At 35.6% G+C, this 2,303-nt stretch overlaps 1 protein-coding gene across 1 annotated transcript; it reads left to right on the forward strand.

Annotated features, from left to right (window-relative positions):
- The first annotated feature begins 1,090 nt into the window (after positions 1 to 1,090).
- Positions 1,091 to 2,026, forward strand: LOC127669375 (olfactory receptor 2J3-like). Its single transcript, XM_052163184.1, has one exon. It carries the CDS (start codon positions 1,091 to 1,093, stop codon positions 2,024 to 2,026), a length of 936 nt encoding a protein of 311 aa, XP_052019144.1.
- The last annotated feature ends 277 nt before the right edge of the window (positions 2,027 to 2,303 follow it).

Genomic DNA, 2,303 nt, shown 5'->3' on the forward strand with positions numbered 1-2,303 from the left:
TAAGCTTATTTCTGTACCACACCTAACTGGATTAGTATATTTTACTTTGAGTAAGTAAATAGAAATTACTGCTCAATGTGATATGTTCCCTCCACAGGTATTATTGCCTGTACAGTTACCAAGAAAACAATTCTTATGTTTTCTGTCATCACATAAATACAAATAACCTGAGCACACTGGAAACAAATTTGAAGACATTTACTTGTTAGCAATAAGTTAGCTTCCACATCCAGTTCAGGCATTTATTCAATCATCATTTACTCAGTTGTTATCTTAAGATGAATGAGAAGTTCATACTTACTAACTTAGTTTTCTGTAAAAGTATAAACACCCACACAGAGCATAAAATTATTTTGTACTTCCTATTGATAGCATTTTATTGAAGAATACTCCAAACTTACAGAATAGATACAAAAGCACTAAAAAACCCATTTACCTTTATCTGTATAGTACCTTAGCACAAACTTTTTAATGAAAAGCTGTGATTTCTCTATTATTCTATCACATCTATCATGTGTCCATCTATCCACTCAACATCTATAAGATCTGGGCAGAAATATCACTTCAGTGACATGATATCCTCTCAAAATATTTCAAAGCCAGCTATATAGTATTAGTTTGTCAAAAAACTGGTAAGATTCTATTAAATCACAAGATTATGAAGGAATACACTAAATCTTCATCATACAATTTCCTAATTTTCAATTTGTAATTAATAACTGATTTGTGATAGGATGATAGAAATTGTGTAATTATATTGTCCCTTAGAAAACTTATTAGCTAGATTTACATCATTTTCTGTCAATAATGCCATTTAATTTATCAATAATTTTGCTTCTAGTAATTAGGATCTGTTCGTTTTCACCACTCATTGACTTTTCATATAAATATATAATTAATAATTTTTTATATATTAAGCATATACTTTACATGTGTGAAAAGTCAATGAGATATGAATATGAGGTATATTTATGAGTATATGAATATATATGTATATATAAATATATAAGCTTGTTAATAATTTATTTAATTAACTTTATCTCTTCATGTTTTCTAGAACTGAGGATAAAAACAAAAGAGAAAATGAGCAATGGTGGAATTCAATGCAAGTTGGGAAGGGTACTTTATTTTTCTGGGTTTTTCTAAATGGCCTCATCTGGAAGTTGTTCTCTTTGTGGTGATATTGATATTCTACATGATGACACTGACAGGAAATCTCTTCATCATCATCCTATCACACCTAGATTCTCATCTCCACACCCCTATGTACTTCTTCCTCTCAAACCTCTCTGCTCTGGATCTCTGCTATACCACTAGCTCTGTTCCTCAGCTGCTGTTCAACATCTGGGGCCCAGAGAAGACGATATCTTATGCTGGTTGCATGCTTCAGCTCTATTTTGTCCTCGCTCTGGGTACCACAGAGTGTGTTTTGTTGGTGGTAATGTCCTATGACCGCTATATAGCTGTGTGTAAACCCTTGCATTACTCTGTTCTCATGAATCCTCGTTTTTGCCAACTGCTGGCTGCAGCATCCTGGGTATGTGGCTTTACCACCTCAGCACTTCATTCTTCCTTTACCTTCTGGGTACCCCTGTGTGGCCATCGCCAAGTGGACCACTTCTTCTGTGAAGTGCCAGCACTGTTGAAGTTGTCTTGTGTTGATATCCATGCAAATGAGCTGACCCTCATGGTCATGAGTGCTATTTTTGTTGTCATACCACTCATTCTGATCCTGAGCTCCTATGGTGCCATTGCATGGACTGTCCTGGAAATACAATCAACTACTAGACTTCAGAAAGTTTTTGGGACCTGTGGAGCTCATCTGACTGTTGTTTCTCTCTTTTTCATTCCAATCATGTGCATTTATCTTAAGCCTTCAACAAAAAGTTCTCAAGATCATACCAAGTTCATTGCCCTCTTCTATACTGTTGTCACACCTAGCCTCAACCCTCTCATTTATACTCTAAGAAACAAAGATGTGAGAGGGGCAATAAGGAGGCTGAGTTGGTATAAAAGAGAGAAATGAGAAAAGCCTTCTACTGTGCAGTCTTTAATAAGAAGGTCTGAACCATCATTAAGGTCACTTTACTCTTTACAATCTTTTTAGACACTGAATCATAAAACATAAAACACAGAGATTAAATTATTTAAGGATCCAGTGACGACCCCATTTAGTGATCCATCCCATATACAGTTACAAAACCCAGACACTATTATTGATGCCCACAAGTACTTGCTGACTGGAGCCAGATATAGCTGTCTCCTGGGAGGCTCTGCTAGTGCATGACAAATACAGAGGGGGA

Source organism: Apodemus sylvaticus, chromosome 19 (assembly GCF_947179515.1).
Source record: "Apodemus sylvaticus chromosome 19, mApoSyl1.1, whole genome shotgun sequence".
NCBI lineage: Eukaryota > Metazoa > Chordata > Mammalia > Rodentia > Muridae > Apodemus > Apodemus sylvaticus.

Bases quoted from the DNA above. Each gene is read 5' to 3' on its own strand.
- LOC127669375 (XM_052163184.1), top strand. From the start codon at position 1,091: ATGGTGGAATTCAATGCAAGTTGGGAAGGGTACTTTATTTTTCTGGGT.